The following is a 19,805-nucleotide window of genomic DNA, read 5'->3' on the forward strand; positions in this document are numbered from 1 at the left end:
GTCTTAGCTGTGATACAAATTAGCTGCCTCAATTCAAAAGTAGGACATAACCTCTCTGTACCTGCTTTCTTGTAAAATAAAGGAATTTGATTAAACCAGCCCTATGCTCCATTTGTTGTTCACTAGTAGGGCATTTCTAATGCCACACTGTCTACAGACCCTTCAGAACTCTGCTTCTCAATCCTTGAAGATAATTACCAGTAAAAATGTATTGAAATGATGATGGGGATCAGTTATATAACTTAAAGTTAACAGTTTTTCTCTTATTGTGGTAAGAACACTTCACATGAGATCTACTCTCTTTAAGCATACAATGTGTTACTGTTGACTGTAGGCACAGTGTCACACAGCACATCCCTCGAACTTAATCGTCTTGCATAACTGAAACTTTATACTTGTTGACAGCAACTTCTCATTTTCTTTTCCCCCCGACTCTGGCCACCCTTGTTGTTACTCTCTGCTTCTATAGGAGTTTGGCTGTTTAGATACATCATATGGTAGAGTCATGCCATATTCGTCATGTGTCTGACTTATTTCCCTCAGCATAGTGTCCTCAAAATTCTTCCCTGTTGTCACATATGAGAGGATTTCCTTCTTTTTTAAGACTACTACTATTCCATTGCAGTACATACCACATTTCTTTATCCACTTATCCATCAGTGGACATTTGTTCACGTTTAGCTTTTTTATTGGCTGAGATTGTAATTTCAGCTCTTCAACTAAGGCTGAATGTGCAAACAAGTTTTAACTTTCTACTGCTTTTAGAGGAAAAGCAAGTGAAACTCATTAAATTATGGGGAAAACAAAATCTAATCAGTCAGATGATAATTTTTACTGATGTTGAAACCAGCCTGTGTGTTTTGACTTGGTCAAACCCATTGGAATTAAAACATAGTATGTAGGTGAACAAGTACACTTCCCCCAAAGTGAGTGTTCCTGGTTCCTGTAGTGTTCAGACAGTCTCCTTACTTCATGCCAAATGAAGAAATATCCAAAGTTGATATAATTTAGAGATTAATTTAACTCCTCTATTCTGGTATTGACTAATGGGTAATTAACTTTTTCATTCTGGTATTGATTAACTGGTAATAGTGACTTATATCTCCGTGGTACTCTTTATCTGAAAAGTTCTGTGAATGAGCAGAGGGAAAAAAATCCATGGGGAAAGTAGACTTCATTAATTACCTTTTTCCCCCAAAGTGGAGAGCTTAAATTCCAAAGAAAGGGAGGAATGATTTTTACTGAATATTCTAAATTAGAAGCAGAAGATCAATTAAAAGCACCTTACTTTTCTTTTTTTTTTTTTTTTTTTTTTATTTATTTTTGGGACAGAGAGAGACAGAGCATGAACGGGGGAGGGGCAGAGAGAGAGGGAGACACAGAATCGGAAACAGGCTCCAGGCTCCGAGCCATCAGCCCAGAGCCTGACGCGGGGCTCGAACTCACGGACCGCGAGATCGTGACCTGGCTGAAGTCGGACGCTTAACCGACTGCGCCACCCAGGCGCCCCAGCACCTTACTTTTCTATTCTGATTAAAATCTCAAAACCAAAATTCCCTGTAAAAATAACATTGCCCCCCTTTTTTTGTGTCCTCACTAATAAGTCCAAATGTGGAATTCATCAGAGAAAATAACTAGACAGAATATTTACCCAAGTCCTAACACGGTGTGGGTGTAACAGGCTGGCTGAAAACAGGCTTCCAGTGGGCTCAGGGGCTCACCCTGCCCTAAGTTTTGTGCAAATCTAACTGGCAGTTCTGGAAAAATATGAGGGATCAAGCACAAGTACAGTAAACATGCAGGGAGACACTGAATCCATGCTAGCTAAATGGATAAAATGAAATGTGTATGAAGCTCATTCCTTGTCTCAATGTGGATTATAGGGGCCAGTGCTGCTAACAGCAGCCATTTGATATATATTTTTTAAACCTACAAGTGTCAGATTAAAGGTCAGAATTCTACAATGAAAAATTTATCATGGACTAAATTAAAAGATTTAAGACATTTGGTTATCTGATTTTAATTTGACTATTTCTTTAGATGGGAGAAAAGTCCATGTGAGTATCTCTTGGTCTACAAATCATCACGTTATTTCTAGAAATTAGAGAAGTTGTATAACTTTAAGATACCAATTTTCATTTAGTATTATAACAACAGTTAAATTAATTTGCTTTTTCTTCCCTCAAATGTACAGTGACTTTGCAAGGTATAGATCTAGAATTGATGGAAAGAAATCTGGGTGGTGGCTGTTGTTTTCAACCCTTTGAGTAGATTGTATTCTCCAATAGCTATAACAATATTTCTCCCATTGAGAAGTGGGGTCTGTGCCCCTCCCCTTAAAATTAGGTAGGTTTTTGGAACTAGCTGACCAGGACAGTAAAAAGGAGGTAACACTATGTGACTTCTGAAGCTCGATGGTTCAGCTTTTTTTTTTTTTTACTAGTTGGGACACCCGTGCTGGTCCCCTGGACTGCCGTAGAAACAGTCTAACTGTTCTAAGCCCACCATGCCGTGGGGAAGCCCAGACTAGCCCACAAGGAGAGGCCACACGGAGAATGCCTGAGATACATAAATACAGAGAGATGCCCAGCCAGACCCCACCTGCACCTGCATTCCTCTGCCTGACTCTACTAGCTCCTCCATCTACATACACGAGACCCCAAGCTGGACCCACTCAGCTGAACTCCTCCCAGATTCGTGACCCACAAAAATGTTGAAAAATTACAGGTTGCTGTTTTTAAACCACAAAGTTGTGGGGTGACTTTTTATGAAGCAGTAGATAACTGGAATGCCCTCTCTGAAAGTAAAACTGTCCTAAACTAGAACTGATATTTTTGAAGTTACAATGATGCGTAAATAATGGAGGTGTGGGCGGCTAGATAGTGCATTCAGGTAAATGAGTTGATAGGTGAGCAGTTATACCTAAAAGGAGGTCTGTCCCATGCCACTTTCTTTTTCTTCCACACTGCCCCACCCTATCTATGACTTCCCATATCTCTCATTCATGGTTCTCAGAGTCTGGATAGACATTAAAATCACTAAGAAAACAAAAAAATAATCAATAACCAGGCCCAGATTTAATTGTTGGAGATGGGGCCTGGGTGTAGGAATATTTTTAAAATTCACCAGGTAATTTCAGTTTGCATTCGGGGCTGAGAACCAATATTTGATGCTGACAGTGCCCAAATCTGTTTTCTTGGCTCAGTTCTTCCTTGGAGCTGCAGATTCAGAGGTTCAGCTGCTCTCTAAGTATCTGGATATGTGGATACCTCAAGAATAGTGCTCCATCTCTACCATGGCTCCTCATCTCTCAGATGACACCGCTATCCACATAAATGTTCAAGTCAGAAACCTGGGTCATCCATATTCCTTTGTCCTCCTCGTTCTTCGCATCTCCTTACACACAAATCAGTCACTTCCTCCCAACTAATTTGTGAGTTATTCTTTAAACTGCCCCGTCTTGGTCTATTTTCTGTTCCCTGGACACTGCATTAGAATCCTGCCATCCACTTGACCTCCTCCTGCTAATCCACATAGAGACCACAGTGACCTTCTCGAATATGCAAATATCACTCTCCTCTTCTGAGTAAAACCGTTCGATGGCTTGCCCTCAGAATAAGGCTCAAAATGAGAAGATGGCTGGCAGGGCCCTGCACATCTTTGCCCCATGCCTTTCAATCCAGCTTCATCCAAAATCCCCTTCCTTTGAACCTTTAATGCTCCCACAATCCTGGACCATCATTGCTTTGAACGTGCTCCTAGTCACTCTGTCCTGTCCATTAACAGATGTTGTGTGCTTTTCTTGGAACACTCCCATCTCTTCCCCCCTGACCCCTCTGGGTCTTAATCACCCTTCATCCTCAGTTCTCAAGTGGGGGTTTCCCTGACTCTAGATTAGGATAGGTTCTCCTGTTATCAGCACCCAAAGCATCTTTATTTCCCCTTCTGTAGCATTCATCAACCATCTGCCTTCCTACACTATAAACTCCAAAGCTGGTCAAGGAGTGTATCTGTCACCACCTACAGTCCAGCTTTTAGCATAGTCTGTACATTGTGACTGACTGAATGAATAAACAAATGAACATGGATTAGGAGGTAAATATTAGCTCTGAAGGAAGTTCTTGTAGTAATACTCTGGCTTTTGTACTTGGCTCTGGCCATCCAAATTCAAATCAATTTGGATAAGATATACAAGATCTCAACTAATTTAAAAAATGATGCAAGGTCAGAAGGAATGGCTAATGCACTCCCTGATTTTGGTGGCGAAAGCGAGGTTCTAAAGGCTAACAGCTGGCTTGAGGGATAGGTCAGAATTTACAGATTGAAATTTAACAAAGGTGAATGCAAAATCCTACACTTGCATTCTAGTTGGTGCACAAGTACGGAACAGGGGACACTGGTCACAGAAACAACCTAGGGTGTGTTAGCAGCAAAGTAAGCTCCATCTCAGCCAGTAATTGGTGTGGCTCCTAAAAGTGTTTGTGCCATCTTAGATTCCTTTAATGGATAAATGGAGCCCAACCAGGACAGGTGCAGGTCCCACAGTCCTCTGCTCAGATCCAACCACTTCAGGAACAATAAGCTTCTTTTATAGAAGCACATTTCAGTCATACACTTAGAGGAGCTTGGCCAATGTGGTAAAAGCTTGGGAAGCACAGCTGATTTAAAAAAAAAAAAAAACTGCTGAAGAACATACATTTACTCTATAACAGATGGAATTCTGGGGCATACTTTTGGTTCCTTGAAAAAAGTGAAGGGCTGGTCTTTAGGAAAAGGATTATATTTACACTCTGGAAGACGAGGACCACGGACTGGAAGTATCTAACATCCTCTCTCTGGCCACATCCTTTTTATAATGACCTTTCTCAGCCTCTTGCTCTCTTTGACATCTGCTCTGGGTTCTCAACACGATCTTTCATCCCTCAGCCTCTCCCTACTCCCAGTCCATCCTCCCTCTTCATAGACCACAGATGCCTTGATCGGCTGCATTTATGATTCTCATGCCCCATATCCCTGAGCTCTAGGATGTCCTAGTGTGTTCCTTAGAGTTTATAACCTTGAATCGTTCCTTTTCTCTGCTCTGGGCTTACTGAACAGTCTAGGGAAAATCATGACAAATCTGCACTATCCAACATTCATGGTTGCTCACTCCTGCTCAGCATTCTTCCACGTATAGAGGCCACTCCCATCACCTTCCCATAAGGCAGCTCTAAGCCTGTTCCCACTTTTTAAGCCCTGAAGCAAGCTCTAACACTCTCACTTAGGAAATAGTCTCCTTACATTTTCCTCTTCACGATCTCAAATTTCCATTATATCTTCACATTCTTAGAATTTGAGAATGAGAGAGAAGAATCTCCACTCCTTTCCAAACTTTGTTTTTCCACATGGATTTTGATACCGTTTTCCTTCATTTCCTCCAGGACTTTGTTTCAGAATTCACCTCCTGTCTTTCCTCTGCTCAAATCCTTTCTCATTGCCGGCTCCTTCCCTTGGTCAGATAAGCACACTCAACCATTTTGGGGAGATTAATTGTACAGTGATTGTTTTAAGATGGACTGGGGAGAGGAGAAACCAAGCCAGAGAATCCAATCAGAAAGCTTTTTCCAGAGTCCAGGTGAAAAGCAAAGGGAACCTGTTGGGGGTAGTGAAAGAGAGCAGAGAGAACACGTGAAATCAGATGATTTCTTTGTCAAAATGATCCTTGAGCTAGTTGTTATTTATGATTTTGCCTTATTTTCCCACTGTTTTGTCAGTTCCTGGAGGCAAAGATTGTGTCAGATTCATGTCACTTTACCTCACAAAATCTGGCTTGAATGAATAGTTAGAATTCCCTCAAAATATGTGTGTGTGATGGGGGAACAGGATGGTGTATTTTTTTTAAAAGCGATTAGTTGGTGAGCAAGGGAAAGACATCTCCATTTTAAGAAGAAGAATGGTGCAGACCTTCACTCCTCAAATTGTGGCCCATTGTACTAGCTTCCCTTTGTTGTAGCAAATCACCACAAATTTAGTAGCTTTAAATAACATGATTTAATAACATTGATTATCTTACATTGATGGAATTGGAAATCCAGATGGTTCTTATTGGGCTAGAATCAAGATGTTGGCAAGGACTATGTTCCTCTCTGGAGGCTGTAGGTGCAGAATTTGTTTTCTTTCCTTTTCCAGCTTCTGGAAGCTGCCTGCACTCCTTGGTCATGGCCCCATTTCATCTTTGGACTTAGCAGTGGCTAGTCAGGTCTTTCTCACATTGCATACTCCGACACTGACTTTCTTCCTCCTTCCACTTAGAAGGATGCTGTGGTTATAGTGGGCCCACTGAGATAATCCGGGATAATCTCCCCATTTCAAAGTCAGCTAACAACCTTAATTCTATGCAATCTTAATTTGTGTGTAACCTAACATATTCATAGGTTCTAGGGGACTGGGGGCGTGTATGTCTTTGGGGGCCATTATTATGCCAACCACATCTGCAGAGAAGCAGCATGTATATCCCCTGGGAGCTTATTAGAAATGCAGAATTTTGGGCTCCACCCCAAGCATCTGAATCAGATTCTGCATTCTGATCAGATTCCTAAATGATGTGAATGTACTTTAAAGTTTGAGAAGGCACATCTCATTTTTTTCCACCTTCAAATCTTCATTATTCCTTCTAATCCTGGTTTCCTGCCAAAAAGAAAAAAAAAAGTTAATTTTGATTTGTACCCCTGGTGTTAATTCCCAAAAAGTCAGCCAAGTAGAACATGACAACACCTCATGCATATTTTTTTTTCCGCTGGCAGAAAGTAGATGTTAGAAAAGGCAATTAAATTATAGCATTATCCATGATGCCAGGATACTGGTCTACAAAGAGTATTTTCTTCCTCAAGAAGATTCTTGAGAGAACTGCCTTCATTAGTGTGTGGATATTAGTGGTCCAGCAAGTGAAGCAAAACATACACAGATGAGCTGTGTTTAAGGCATCTCTGAACGGCTCAGCATTTGAGAAATGTGACCAAAGCTGATTATAAAATTCCTTTCAAAGTTGCAAGAATGGCAAACCCATAAATAACTCTGGTTCTCACTGGTGTGCAAAGGAGGTTGCTGGCTGTTTGACTGCTGTCCTTAGGGTAGGGGATAGGATGGAGCGACAACACTTCAGGCTCCTCAGGGCTAGGACCAGCCATGTACACCACATACATATATATATATGGTATATAGCCATATACCATCCTCCTGGTACCTAGGAGGCACTCCGTTCACTTTGGGCTGGAATACTTTTTAATCCTGTAATACTTTACACTGAATTTCAGAAACGCACTGGGGGGGAAATGGAGAAATAAAACTGTAATATTTCAGTGGCCATATTACTAGGCTTCCTACTTCCTTTAGTTCATTCAGTTGTACATTCATCGATCATCTTCTGATGCCACCCATTGTTCTAGACCCAGTAGATTTATAAATGTGATCTCTGTCACTCAGGGGCTCATGTCCCAGGGGGACAAATAGTCACATACATAATTATGCCAACACAAGTTGCTAGAAGAGGTATGTGAACAAGGCTCATGGGCCTTCTCCGTTCTGTCCTTCACATTCCAACTGGATTTACCTGTAAAGTCGTCCGTTTCTCCCTTTTGCCAATTGAATTGATTATTTGGCTTTATTATTCTTATTTCCAGCCCTGGCTGCTAGTGTTGTGTCTAGCACTTGCTGCTTATTGTAGAAAATGAAACCCTCTCAAACTAGTGCAAGTAAAAGAAGTTATTATAAAGGTCTGGGGTAGGGTCTTATGGGACTTCAAGAAGAGCTAAAGAAGCAGGCAAGGCAGGAAGTGAGGCAGCTCCAGAACAGCCCCTCTTCATCCCTATTTTCTTCTCTCCCTTTGTATGAAAAAGTCCAGACTCCCAAGGCAGAGACTCTGATTAGCCCACTTGGCTTTTCTGCCAGGTTACTTCCTGACCTCAGTGATCTTTGTCACTACATTCTGATTGCTTCCTTCATATCACTCACTTAGTGTGAGTTGCAGTAATACACATTTTAAATTTATATATTCACTTCTCTTTTCCTCTATGGGTTTGTAATGACAGTATCTGTTTCGTTAGTGCTATATCCAGCCACTAGTATGGTACTCGATCACAGAAAACATTTGGTGAGTAAATAAAGAATGAGCAGGCCGGAAGAGGGGAAGCAGTGATGGGCTTCCTTATGGTACATCAGCTTGCAGGTGAGGGAGGGCTTCAGGAGAGCCTCGGGTCTGCTGACTGCTCAGTGAGGCTGTACAGGAAGGTTCTTAAGGAGAGAGGTATACAAATAAATTTTCACCAGCACCCTAGCCACATATTCTGTCCATTTCAAAGACGTGCCGATTTTTACACCTAGAGGGACCCTTCTCCTTCATGGCCCAGTGTAAATGTGCCAACCCTTTTCTTTTTAAAATTTATTGAGCAGCTAATATGTGCCAAATTCTATATCCAACACTTAACATCTCTTTTCATTTTTACTGAGACTCTAGCAGGTCATATCCTCATTTTACAGCTGCAAAACCAAGTTTTGACAGTTTAAACAGTTCATCCAGGGTCCTAGAGCTAGGATGGAGCAGGGCCAAGATTAGAATACAGGTTTGTTTCAATTCAAAGCTCCTAAGACATTTAGCTGTCTCCTCTGTAATCTGCCTTCTCCAGGCAAACTTTACTGGTTCTTTCTCTGGAGTACCACAGTACCTTGTTCATAAAGACAGCACGGGGTTACTATACACTTTCAGGTGTAAACGGTTCTGGCTCCACTGCTACACTGTCCCCTTCAGGGCAGGAACTGTATCTGTTCCCCCCTGTGTTCTCTGTGCCTGTCACTTAGTGGGGGCTCAACCAACATCTGTCTGCTGGGCTGACCTTTGGAATGATAGGCACTTACTATGTTATTTTATATTTTTAAAATTTCACAAAATACGGTACCTAAAATGATCAGATCTCATAAATATTCCTCCCATCTCTGTTATTGAAATTTAGAGGACATATACACATTCTCCTACCCATATAATGTTTAGGTCACATCACAGTCACCTGACCTCCACCCCCATATTATTGTGGATGGCAAACGCAGAGTGATAGGATGGCCCAAACCTGCTCACAGAATAGGCCTTTGACCCAAAACAGCAGCTAGATACAGCTACAAGTTGGCATTGTCTCACTCAGCAAATAGTTGTTAAATACCTACACATGCACATGATCAGTCAGGCGGGGTGGGCATGTTGACTATGCAGAGGTGTCTGAGCGGAGGACTCTTGCCCTCATGCCACTTACCATCTAGTAAGCACGGCATGTACACACTCAGCATGTAGGGTAGAAGGCGCTAAGTGTAAAGAGACACCTGCTGATAAGAGCCGTGGGAATTGTAAGGAGGCAGGGTGACTTCTGGCAGGGCTAGTGGAGAAGGACCCCACGGAATACGTGGCACTTCAGCTGGACTCTAAGATTCGGACAAGCAGACACCTCTCCTGTCAAGGACAAAGCTCACAGGGGTGGGGGGGAGGGGAGCCAACACTGGGCAGAGCGAGAGGGGCGTTGGGAAGGGCAGGCTGGAGCTGCTGATGGCCATGAATGCTCAAATGTAGAGATTTAGCTTTCTTCTCAAGAAAGGGAGTAGAATGGCCATGATTATACTTTAGGAAGTGCAGTCTGGCAGGAACCTCGGAATGAATTTGCAGAGGAGACGCCGGAAGCAGAGAGAGTAGTTATTTTATGTTTATTTGATAATACTGGGTCTCTACTGATCACACAGCTGTGTAGGTGGATTGGAAACTTTGGTCAGAGAACCGTTTTTGAAACTCAGACACAGTCTAAGTGACTCATCAGTAAGCCAAGAAGAATTTCTAAGAGTCATCACAGACAGGTTCAAAAAATGCACAGTGTGAATGAGGAAATCTGCTAACAGCTCTTAAAGCAGACAGCGCAAGTCCAGGGGAGGGAGGTTAATGTGGGAAACTGAAACTGAGCAGCGTCTGTGAAAGCCACTCTGCCTGGCTGCTCAGCGCAAGCGAAATGCCAGCAGGGCGGGCCTGAGGCAGAACGGGGCAAAGCCTGCCCGGCCAGATAGAAAGCCCCAGAGAGAGGAAGGCAGGAGAGATTAAACCGCTGAAGGTAAAATCAAAACAACTTCTGAGATGCAAAAGGCGGATTTCTCAATTGCAAACTGAATTTGCCAAACCGGATTTAAATTAGTAGAAGCCAAACAAGGGAACGATTTGAGAAAGGTAAAGCTGTTGCTAAATGAACCGCTACCTAGCGGTCCCGACGGTCGCCCAGCAGCCTGCACTGCCGCCTGCTCCACCCCTCCTGGACCGCTCTGTTCGTGGCGTGAGAACCCTGGAGGGATGCAGTCAAGTGCAGCTTCAAACAGTGGGCTTCGACGTGAAGCTGCAGCAGCAGGCACACCAGCTTGGGCTGTGGCAGTGGAGTAAAGGCTGTATGTCTGAAGCAGTCCCAAAAACAGCCTCTGCGAAACAGTCACTGCAGGCGTGAATTTTATGAGTTCCCCGTATGCAAACTACCATTAGTCACGCATTGATTGATCCATTCCTCCAGGAGCTTCATTTCCAAATGCAAAGGCAGCCTTTCAATACAACCTCACTATAACACTGCCTTTGTCATCCACTCCTTATTTTTAAAGCTACTTCATAATGAGATCTTTTTTTAGATTTAAATGCTTAGACCCTTTATAACTCTGCTGCGTCATGAATAGGGACCCTGTGAGGTTCCTGTATTTTTATGCGCACGTATAAGCATGCAGAATTTCTCCATCTTTCTCAAAGACATTTTCATTGGAAAGTAGACGTAGTGAATTTATAAATAAGAGGGTGGAAAAACAATACTCCCTTCACATTAGCCAAGCCCTGGGATTAAAGCAAACACAGAGCTTGGCCCAGAAATACAACTAGAATTCAACATTACTATGGAATACCTAAGAATAGGCAGAAATTCTTTTTTCCCATTTCTTTAAAACTTGACATTCCTATCTTAAGTATCTTCCTCTGAGAATTGTGTGCAATATTCATAGTTAGATTTAGTATCAGAACTCAGTTATTGACAATTTTCTTAGGATATGTTCGGAGCTAGAATATATAAAATGACAAGAATAGATGTTTTCTGTATCTGACCGTGGTTTTATTTTTTTTTCCTTTTAAAGAGGAATAGGCAAGTGTTGTATAAACGTCTAAAAAGAAACTGTCCCTATATGCTGTGGTTTATATATTATGTTTTACCTTAATATAATAAAATATGTTTTGCAGAGGAGAGACTGGAAGCAGGGAGAACAGTTATTTTATGTTTGTTCCATAATTCTGGGTCTTTACTGATCACACAACTGTGCAGGTGGATCGAAAGCTTTGGTCTACATGGGGGGGAAAAAGTTACAGAGAGGGAGGGAGGCAAACCATAAGAGACTCCTAAGGACTGAGAACAAACTACATGGAGGGTGAGGAAGAGAGGAAAGTGGGTGATGGGCAAGGAGGAGGACACTTGTTGGGATGAGCACTGGGTGTTGTATGGAAACCAATTTGACAATAAACTATATTTTTAAAAAAGAAATCTTTGGTCTAATGTAATTATAATGCAGTTAATGTAATTAATAACTAATCATTGCATTATTTAGAAGGGTATGGCTGATAAAATAATAATGTAATTTTTAAGGTTTTGTTAATGTTTATTTTTGAGAGAGAGAGAGAGAGAGAGAAAGAGAGAGACAAGAGTGGGGGGAAGAGAGAGAGGGAGACACAGAATCTGAAGCAGGCTCCAGGCTCTGAGTTGTCAGCACAGAGCCTGCTGCGGGGCTCAAACCTACAAACTGTGAAATCATGATCTGAGCCGATGTCGGATGCTTAACCAACTGAGCCACCCAGGCACCTCAGAAATTTTATTTATTTTTATTTTTATTTTTTAAAGTTTATTTATTTTCAGAGAGAGAGAGAGGGAGGGGCAGAGAGAGAGAGAGAGAGAGAGAAAGAGAGAGCATCTCAAGCATGCTCCAAGCTGTAAGCGCAGAGCCTGACTGGGGAGGGGGGACCTTGGTCCCACAAACCGTGAAATCATGACCTGAGGTGAAATCAAGAGTCAGGCTCTTAACCAACTGAGCCACCCAGGCACCTCAAGATTTTTGTATAACACTAACCAACCATAGTAGCTTGAAATGTTAGAATTTTATTTGAAAGAACTACATTAGAAGGGTAACATGTAATGTTTATATGTAACTCCAATGCACTGGTAACTATTAAGCCAATTGTATCTGTTGTTGGACACACATTGTTAGTGATTTTCCTGGCTAAATGCAGGTGTTTTTGTTCTTGTTTTTCTCTCAGCTTCTCTTTAAAAAAAAAAAAAGGGAAATGGGGATGTATTGGTCAAAGAGTACAAACTTCCAGTTATGAGAATAACAAGTTCTGGGGATCTAACATACAATATGGTGATTATAGCTAAAAATGCTATATGCTGTACTTGAAGGTTGTTGAGGGTAGATCCTAAACGTCCTCACCACAAAAAAGAAATGGTAATTATGTAATGGAATGGAGGTATTAGCTAATGGTATGGTGGTTGGTAATCATTTCTCAGTATATAAATGTACCAAATCAACACCTTGTACATCTTAACTTAACACAATAATAGAGATAGAGATAGAGAGAAAGCTATCTTTCTAACATGATGAATGAATAAGAAAGTACAACTTAACAAAAGAAAGGATAGTTGAGAAATCCTCACATGGCCTTTGCATGGCCTCGTAGGCCGTGCATGATTTAGTCCCTGCCCACCACTGGTCCCTGCTTATATTCTAAAAGCCTCAGTTCTGCCTCCCTCTGTGCCTTACTCCACATTCATACTGTTCCCTCTACCTAAAATGTCTTTCCTCTTACCTCCTACCCATCTCTTCTCACTTGTCCTTCAGATGTTAACATACCTATATAAGGTCAAGTCTCCTTGTCATATGATTGAATGGCATTAATCACGATGTATACATATATATTTATTTATGTGATCATTTGATCAACACGTACATGCCCCTCTAGTCTGTAAGTTCCAGGAAGTTTGGTGCCTTTGTCACACAATAGGCATTCAAAAAATGTTCACTGAGTGGATTTTTACAGAGGGGAAAGAGAAAAGATGAGAAGGAACCTATATCTGAAGAAGTAAATTTTTTAATATAGAATCTAAAAAAGTAAGAACTATAAAAGGTGAGAATAGAAAAAAAAAAGCAAAGGAATCCTGAGACACATACATACAAATACATATATTACATTAGAGTCCTTGGTTAAACCCACGTGTTTATGAACGTCAAGATTCAAAACCAGCTTTCTGATCAATAGTGTCAAACCTCTGTAAGTTATGTACTTCCAGCTTGTGCTGTTTTCTCATTATAATCTAAGTACTCTCATGTACAGATCTATATGAGATAGGCTGCCTATTTTCTGACATAATTAGGAACTAAGCTATATTTAACTATACTTAACTAAATGTTCTGGTTAGGAGAGTCACATTACACATATCGTACCCATATAATCTGTAGTCCACGAATCTGATTACAGTAAACTGCATGTAACTCTAAAACTCAATTAGCCATAATTTAACCATTGATAAAAACACACAAAGATTGTGCTGTGCTTTCATGATCATCATTATGGCTACCACTTACCTTTGCACCATGAGGACTCTAGAATCTATCAGTAGCAGCTACAATAATCCCCTTGATAGAAAGCTGGGTGAGCTAGGTTTTGCTCAGATAAGTAGAGCATACTGTAGTAATTCCAAGTTCTGTGAGATAGAGGTCAATGAATTCTATTAGTAAAGAATCCATGCTAAATTTAAGAAATACATATAGGTCATTAAAAATTTATTATCAGCTTAGCTTAACCTATTAAAATCCTTAGCTTTCATATATGTATTTACTTTTACGATGTTTTAAATGTTTGATTTTTAGAAATGTGTTTGGGAACATTCTGTATTATGGCTAAGATTGCCATTTCAAAAGTACAGTGCCCCACACTTTTATGTCTTTGTAAGCATTAATGGAGTTTTACAGCACACTTGTGTGAGCTTTGAGATGACTGCTTGCACTGTGCAGATAAGAGAAGCTGAGGCATGGGGCTATTTCTGTAAGTTTTCCAAAGATGCCCCCTGAGCCAGTGTAGAGGAGAGCTTGAGACAGAAAACGATCTGTGTCTTCACTGAAAACACCTCTTGTATGCATCCTTAGTCTTGGGGATAGGTTGAGGGTGAAAAACCAGAATTGGCTTTTCACACTTACTACCACAGTCCTAACAAGGAGCTCTTGGTGGACATGTATACATAAATAAAAAGGGTATCAAGGTGATTAGCAGGATGAACTTTTGCTGGTCTGAAATGCTTGAGTCTGCTTGATGGCAAGATAGATTAGTTGGCTTTTCAAGGCCTTCTAACAGTTATAGTCTATCCAGTATGGACAATATTTAAAGTGTTTACCTTTCTTTTTCTTTTCTTTTTCATCATAGATCTATGCAGTTCGCTCAGTTGTTCCCAACAAAAGCAATAATGAAATCGTGCTGGTGCTACAACAGTTTGACTTTAATGTAGATAAAGCAGTGCAAGCCTTCGTGGATGGTAAGCATACATGACCCCTGAACCTGTTAGAACTAAATAGTCTATATGTTCTGTGTTTTTCCTCAAATGCATTGAATGTCAATTAGCTACTGACAATGTAATTCTCATAAAAATATGCTAAGCTTTAAAAACACATCCATATACTCAATAAGAGCAGAATTTGGGATTTCTTTCTCCCTCGTGTAAAAAAAAAAGATTGTACCTAGTTTCTAAAAGATACCTATTATAATGATGCTAATTCCATTGTCCACCAGTCTTTCCAATTTGTTATTAAGCATGCCCTTTATTTGATGGTGTCCTTGTGAATGGAGGGTAATGCACTTCCTGATCTGGAAAGCCTCCTCAACTCTTCAGCATAGCTGTACTTAGCTGCAGTCCTTGAACTTGATGCTTACATAGTCTGAGAGGACTGGTTTATTCTTTTTTTTTTTAATGTTTATTTATTTTCGAGACAGCATGCTCACACCCTTGTGCCGGGGAGGGGCAGAAAAAGATGGGGGGGTGGGGGTGGAGACAGAGGATCAGAAACTAGCTCAGCGCTGACAGCAGAGCCCGATGTAGGGCTCAAACTCATGAACCATGAGATCATGACCTGAGCTGAAGTCAGATGCTTAACCAACTGAGCCACGTAGGTGCCCCAGTACTGGTTTATTCTTTAGTAGCCTTAGTCTATGATTTTGAGATTGCCTAATTAATCAGAATATCAATTCTGCTCATCTACCTCTAGATCCTTTTTGCTGTCTAAAACAGAATTTTCTTTAGACAAGCAATTGCCAGTGATATCATAGAATCCAAAGTCTTAGGAATATGTTTATCTTATAAATTTGTAACCTACGACCTTATTATTTCCTGTATATTATGGGGAAATTCTCCCCTCCTATTTGAACAATTTCCACTTATGGACAGAGGTCTCGTACTTGTCCTCAGTTACCATATGGGTTCTGTCCTGGTATTAGTTTCTGTGTTGTAAATATGGACTGGCTAAATATAATCTGATAAATCGGGTCAGGGAACACCTGTCAGCACATTTCTCAGTTATATCCTATTTATACTTTCTTTGTTAAGGATGGTTTGATTTACTTATTTTCCTAGGATTGGAATAATTTTCCTAAAGTTCTACAAGTATGGTTGCATTTCAGGCCAGGTCTTGAAACCAGGCCACACTCTAAATCTAAATTCTCTCAACTAATCTCAAGATTTAGGGTCCTAACTGATTTAAAAAATGATTGTCATTCAAAATAGACCTGCAAGCAGACCCATAATGAGCAACCTTTCTGTTTCTCTCTGTCTCATGGACTGGCAGATACAGAGTTTTTAGTCATAAGAAAAAAATAGTAGAAAATCTGATATTGATCTAATTCGCAGCATTTGGTGCAATTTGTCTCAAGAAAAAAATTTTGGAAATCTGCACATCCTGGCGCAGATAAACTCTCAAGATTCACTTGCCAACGTCATTCACATGGAAAAAAGCTTTAGGACAGGAAAAAGGTTATTATCCCCATTCTTCCCCACCCTCACTTGGATTGAAGCCCCCACATTCCCCATCATGAAAGTTTTCATTACAAAGTGACCCTGATGAAATGCACAGATGCTCAGTAACTGATAGACTGTCATCAAATCCGTTTGTATTTAAATAGAGCACCTTGCTTGTCCTTGAAATTGTCACCTCGTTGTCAGTGTTGAGATCTCATTGAAAAAACCCATTGATTGCTGAGAAATCTCATATCACTTTGGTTGGGGACCAGTTGGAAAACTTGTTTAAAAACCACTGAAGTTCGAAAATATTTGTTAGGAATCACTTATGAGGCATATTAAAAGCACTGTTTCTGAGTGGCTTCAAAAGCTTCAAGCCGTTTCAGTATAATTAAAATTTAATAAAACACTTTCTAAATTCTCTGTGAACATGAGTATTCCTTCTTAAGAATTGCTCTCGAAAAGCTCATTGTCCAAATTGCAAATAGAATTTATGTCAAAATGTGAAAATTAGAGGAATAATTGTAAAGCCATAAGCAACTCACCTCCTTTCTCTGATTAGAAAGAACATTATTTAACACTGCTTTTTAATTTTATTTTATTTAGAAAACTGAAGTTTAGCTGTAAGTAAAAACTACCCTAATGATTATTAGCCACTGGATCGGCTAAGAAAAAAGCCTAATAAAAGTGACTTTCTAAAGTTCTTCAAAAGGAGAATACTGTGAAACATTAATTCTCTGGGCAAATGAGAGAAAGACCAGCTCAGTTAATAAAAAGTCTGAATTATAACTTACTTTTAAGTGCGGTGTTATTATTTCAAGTACATGTGACTCAGAAAGCCTAAGAGGGGCATTGAATTGGAAACTTTGAATAGATAGGAATAATTAGCCTGTCTAAACATTTGTCAAAGCAATATGGCCTTCTGCTTATCTAACAGTGACAGTGGACTCAATAATTGGGGCCCTACTAATTTGAAATTTGTTATAAAGACCGGCCTGAAGTTTATCTCTATTTAGCCAACACACTCATTGTACAGAACTGTTAGTATAATGAGATTGTATGAAAAGGCTTAAAATTGTTAAAAGAATACATTTAAGAGCTACTCTTTTAGAATTACCTATTTATAGGAAAACAAATGACGTATTGTTGAAATTACCCCCAGCCCAGTTGGAATGAGGGAAGAACTTTGTTACACCACGTGGAAAACAGTTATCATAGCTGACTAACAGTATACATGTCTTTTAAAATATTTTACAGCTTAATCAGGTTAGACTTTTCCTCTGAGTCTGTGCAAGGCCACATATGTATGTGAATAGCATGGAGAAAACCTGAGATTAGTATGTCAGTCGATGAATTTCTTTTGTTTCAAAGTAGAAGCCTCGCAAAGAGCACATCCCATCCTTATGCACAGTGACGAGAGCAAAACCAACCTCAGATAATCTGCCCTCCTTATCACGCTGCTCAAGTTCAAGTTGCAAACATAATGAGTGGGGGCAGAAAAAGAGCAGGAGTGGCCAAGCAAAAAGCTTTGATGCACTTGGTTAATAATATTCAAAATCCCATGTTTGGTCTGGAAGATTATAGGTATTTTGATTCATATATCAAACAGAACAATTTTAATTCCACCTATGGCAATGAAGCTAACAGAACATTCTCAAGATATATTTCATTTTCTCTAAGACAACATAATGATAAAAAGGTAAGCTTCATGTAGTAGGGCTTAATACTTTGATAAAACCAAGATCATGCAGTGAATTAAATGAAAGTCTGGAAATAAAAAATGAAACTGGCATTTTTATTAAGGTAGGATGTATCAAAACAAATGAAAAAGCCACAAAAAAAAAATTGCTACCAGGATGGAAAGACAGAGATGAATTTTGTGTGGTGTTTTATTATGTGAATACGTGTTGAAGGTTCTTTGTCTTTGTCTAGGCAGTGCAGTTCAAGTTCTAAAAGAATGGAATATGACAGGAAAAAAGAAGGTAAGATTAATACTGATTGTAAATTAATCACATCTCCAATCAAAACATCCATGGTTGTTACCATTTAAACAAGGTTACCAATTTTATGCTTCTTTCAAATATGTTGGTATGTAGACCGAGAAAACTTGCAAATTCAAGACTCTCTTCAATTACCAGCCACCCTCACTACTAATGCCCTTGTTTTCTGTTGGAGTGTTTTTAACCACCAGGTGTGCTTTAGAAGTCCCAGAGTTTTTCTTTTTAAGTATTAAGGGGAACCCAGCCGGAGAATTCAAAGGATTCAAGACGTTAACTTGCCTGAACATATTCCTTAGCACAAAGGAAAAAATTAGGGAGTGTTTTAAAGATACTTGAAAAGCTCTGAATATATTTTCACATGTTTTTCCAACTGAAAGAATCTGTCCAAAGCTGCCCTGAGTTGCTTTGTTTTTTTTTTTTGTTTGTTTTGTTTTTTGTTTTTTTTTTGCGGAGTTCTAAACTAGATCTTTAACAAAGGAACAAGAAAATACCTTAAAGCCATAGTAAGAAAGGGACCAATTTTTTTCCTTCTTGATAACCCTGGCAAACCACTCTTTGAGAACAGAGGGAAGGAGATTTTACTCTGCCCTCTTCGAATTATTTTCCTTTCTTGGCTAGTCACAAAGGGTTTGACTTCTGGGCACACGTGAGGTGTGCCTGTGTCACATTGCACTCTGTCTCCAGAACATGCCTGCCTAATCTTGTGGACATATATGGAGCTCACTAGCTCCTACAAGGTGCACCAGTCTTGTTCTTGGCCTGCAACCTGTTTTAGTCTGATTCTGTTTTCAAAGGAACTGCCCCATCCGTACCCATAATTTCCCAGCCAGGCCTTGTGTTTTGGGTATCCCACAATATAATACTCCAGTCTACCCTCCCCCATGAGGGAAGATCACAGGCCCACAGAACAGGTTTTGAGAAAACAAAAGGGAGCATTACTTCCATAAAATCCTGAGATGACTGAGATTACTGAAATTACCCTTTGCCCTCTGTTCTCCCTTTAGTTTCTTGTGGAATAGGAGGAATTGGGAGTTTGTTTTTTTTTTAACCTTTGTGTGTCACCCTTTTTGACAATCTCTGCTTATCTCTACTCATGGTTTCCCTGACTTCTGTGTGAGCTGAAAATGGTTTGCAAGTGATTGAAAGGCAATATTGACATGTCCGTGGAAAAATCTCAGATGTGCGGTTTGGGTATCAGATTTCTCTGATGTGAAAAAAGGAGCAGAGGAACAACTGCAGACCCAGCTCACTGAGCCTCCATCTTAGAGGCTCAGTGGGAAAATGGTCTCCCCAGCCCAGCAGACATGCAGCTTGCATGGCAACCTGTGCTGCCAGCCCTTCCCTTCACCCAGGGAATGGCTTCTCTCAGCCAGAGGAGCACTACTGGGGGAATGATTGTGGTTTCCATGGGAAAGAAAGGGAATGAGGAGGAGAATTAAGAGGAAACAGTTTCTTTTTATTTTTTCTTTTCAAATGTGTTGAAGAACAAAGCCAGGCTGATGTTCCACTGGCACTCACTGCTGCAGCAGGCGGGTGGGACAGGGTCTGCTCTAATGGGTCAGGCATCTGTTCTGCTTGGCCAAGGTCTGCGCCGTCCTGAATGTTAAATACATTGAGTACCCCGAAGGTACAAAACCAAAGTCAAGTAAAGCGTGCAACATAATTGGGAACATCTTCTTAATTTCCTGTATATTATTATGTATCATCCATTAGGGCATCTTAGGAGAGGTACCGT

General features: G+C 40.3%; 1 protein-coding gene across 4 annotated transcripts in view; it reads left to right on the plus strand.

Annotated features, from left to right (window-relative positions):
- Nucleotides 1-19,805, plus strand: part of SPATS2L (spermatogenesis associated serine rich 2 like) — a 165,380-nt gene that overhangs the window by 90,968 nt on the left and 54,607 nt on the right. For all 4 annotated transcript variants that reach the window (XM_042949639.1, XM_042949637.1, XM_042949638.1 and 1 more), the window contains 2 exons: nucleotides 14,489-14,597; nucleotides 18,003-18,052. In XM_042949639.1, coding sequence (XP_042805573.1) covers nucleotides 14,489-14,597; nucleotides 18,003-18,052 — 159 coding nt within the window. The remainder of the gene's footprint in view (nucleotides 1-14,488; nucleotides 14,598-18,002; nucleotides 18,053-19,805) is intronic.

This window comes from Panthera leo, chromosome C1 (assembly GCF_018350215.1).
Source record: "Panthera leo isolate Ple1 chromosome C1, P.leo_Ple1_pat1.1, whole genome shotgun sequence".
NCBI classification, from domain to species: domain Eukaryota; kingdom Metazoa; phylum Chordata; class Mammalia; order Carnivora; family Felidae; genus Panthera; species Panthera leo.